This window comes from Frankliniella occidentalis, unplaced genomic scaffold (genome assembly GCF_000697945.3).
Source record: "Frankliniella occidentalis isolate FOCC.00 unplaced genomic scaffold, Focc_3.1 Scaffold10, whole genome shotgun sequence".
Taxonomy (NCBI): Eukaryota; Metazoa; Arthropoda; class Insecta; order Thysanoptera; family Thripidae; genus Frankliniella; species Frankliniella occidentalis.
This window is the reverse complement of record NW_026267140.1, coordinates 336,207-338,841: the sequence shown is the minus strand read 5'-3', so window position 1 is coordinate 338,841 and position 2,635 is coordinate 336,207. Positions and strand designations below refer to the sequence as shown.

Sequence of the window (2,635 nt, the reverse complement as noted above, 5' to 3'; positions counted from 1 at the left end):
CCGCAGTGCGGGCCCGCGTACCTCCAGGCGGGCGGCGGGCAGCTCATCAGGTTGCAGCGCGGCCCGCCCTGTCAGCAGGCGCCTGACGGCCGCCATCTGGGCCTGGGGCTGACAGCAGGGTGTAATGGCTGTGGGGGCGGTGGGGGCGGGGCGGTGACAGGTAGGCGGCTAATAGGGGCCACCCTGAGCGAGCACGTCTCGGGCTGGGGGGCGGTGCGGGGCCGGGAGGAGCAGGGCGCAGGCTGGCGGCGCCGAGTTGAAAAGAGGGCGTTATGTCCGCCGGGTATGGCAGGGGGAAGGGGGAGGAGGGGGCCATGAATGCACGGGAGAGAGCGGCGGGGGTGGGTTATGGGGCCCCATTCTCTCGCCGGGGCCATCTGCAGGCCGTGCACGCGGTGCGGGGCCCGGACAGTATCGGAGTGCACCCCCCGCCGGCCCCTCGTGGCCCCTCCCCCACTGCCGCCCAGGGGGCTGTCGGCCAGCGATGAGAACAAACTGCGACCCGCCCTGGTGCGGGCGACAAATCGCGGCGTGGCGTGGCGTGGTCCCCCCGCGGGGCGTCAGATATAGGCCCCCGAGGGCGCCGCGCGTGCAGGGCGGGGGAGAGGCGGGGCAGGGGCGGCCAGGACGGACCCCCGCAGGGACCATCGGCAGCCCATACAGTCCGGCGATTAGTTTCGTGAGGCCGGGAGCGCAAACGGCAACGGGCGAGGCTGCATCGGTGTCCTGCGCCCGCCCGCCCTCCGAGACGAAAGGGCCGCCCAGCTCCCAAGTAAACCTCTTTACATATACGACGCGTCGGCCCGACCCCTTACCCCTACCCTCGTTTGTTGTAGGACGACAAATGGAGCCGTCCCGGCAGGCGGATCGACAGCCTCCCTCGCATGATGGAGGGCGGGATGAAATCATTTTTCCTGCCGGCCAGCCGGCCCTTCTCCGACGCGGCCGAGGCTGGCGGGGCCGGGGCCGCCACAGGTTGCAGCCCGGGGCGGGCGAGGCGGTGCGGAGGAGCTCGGGGGAGCCGGTGCAGCCCCCGCACGCCCATCACGCTGGGCCGCGTACCGCCCCGGGCGACAGCCGGAGCGCCGTCATCCGCAACGCGCCACATCCCGTCTTCACGGGCCCTGACACCAGGCAGCACCACCACAGGAGGGCGCGGCGGGGCGGGGCGAGCAGCCGGCCCATCCGGCTGTACCCGGCCCCGCAGGGCCCGCAGGGGTGGCAGCGGGCACCGCACTGGAACAAAGGGACCGCCCTCCCCGCGCGACCCGCGCGTCCGGCTGTGTACACAGACACTGCCCCCGGAAAGAAAACTTCTTAGACTTTACGAGTTCCCGCGGAATTTCATTTCCAATCTCCGGGGTGTGCCGCCGAGCCGAGACTGCCGTCCGGGGCGGGGGTTCCCCCGCTGTCTCAAACGTGCAGGCGCCCCCGCTGCCCCTGCCCCGCTCCGCCGTGCCCCGACAACATCGGCGCCAATGACAAGAGGTCAGCGCATTCACGCTCAAGAACGAGAAGTGGCTTCTGCTACTCTTGCGAACAACAAGACACATTTCCATGGAGTGGGCAGCGGGCCGCTGCGACAGCGACGGGGATGAGCGGCTCGATACTTGTGGACTTGGTACAAAACAGAAATGCATCTGGTGTTGAGCCGGATCCACTGCCGAAAGCAGCAGCAGCGAGTCGGTGTCGTCTGGCAGCCCGGCCAATCCAATCAATGGGAGTGCCGCGCGCCCTGCCCGGCTGGGGTGACACGGGCGGGGAGGGGCGGGGGGCACATCAGCATGTTAGCCGGAGGTATCGCGGGCGGACATCTTGCTTTTATGACGTATGTATAACCCATATATATGAGGCACTCTAGACCCAGACCCCTCACATTTTATCTAGGGGGCTCCTTGCCGTGCAGCAGGTCGTAGCGATCAGGGTATCAGCCGCCCTCCACGCACGACCCCCCCCCCCTCTGCCGCACACACAGAGGTCAGACATCGCGTCAAATTTACGACAAACAGTCAGACCAGACCTGGGCCAGCTCGTGATTATACATCCACCGCTAGAGACAGCCGATCGTAATGTGTTTTTTACGGCTGCGCCTCGCCAGCCTTGCGCAGGTGGGGCGGGGCGAGCCCTGGCCGCCGGCCGCGGGGTCAGGCAGGGGGGTCAGCGCCACCCTCATGATACTCACCGAGAAGCCGTCCCTGGGCGCGCGCTCCTGGCCGGCGAGCGGCGCCGTCAGCAGCTGGCGCATCACGTCGTGCTTGATGACCACGCCGTCCACCGAGGGGCCGAAGGCCGACAGGAAGGTGGGCGGGCGCACGTCGGCGCGGAGCAGCGCGCTGAGCGGCGCCTCGCGCAGGCAGTCTACGATCATCTCGTGGTCGCGCAGCAGGTCGTCGGGCAGCGAGCAGTTCACCTGGTGGGCCAGCCGCACGGCGAACTGCACGGGGTCCTCCACCAGCGCCCACGAGGACAGCGCCGACCCGGACAGCAGGAGAGCGCGGTGGAACAGGCCTGCAACAGGGGTTCGATACAGTCAGAGTGGCTAGGAAAAGACGACGTTATCCTGTCACCTCCACAGAGCCGAGCAGAGCGGAGGGGCGGACGTCTTACGAGGGGATTGGGGTAGGAATGGGGCGGG

At 68.5% G+C, this 2,635-nt stretch overlaps 1 protein-coding gene across 1 annotated transcript in view; it reads right to left on the bottom strand.

The window, feature by feature from the left end:
* Positions 1–2,635, bottom strand: part of LOC113215259 (neuroligin-2-like) — a 197,278-nt gene that overhangs the window by 36,156 nt on the left and 158,487 nt on the right. The window contains exon 6 of the mRNA XM_052277349.1: positions 2,183–2,508. Within this exon, the coding sequence (XP_052133309.1) occupies positions 2,183–2,508 (326 nt within the window). The remainder of the gene's footprint in view (positions 1–2,182; positions 2,509–2,635) is intronic.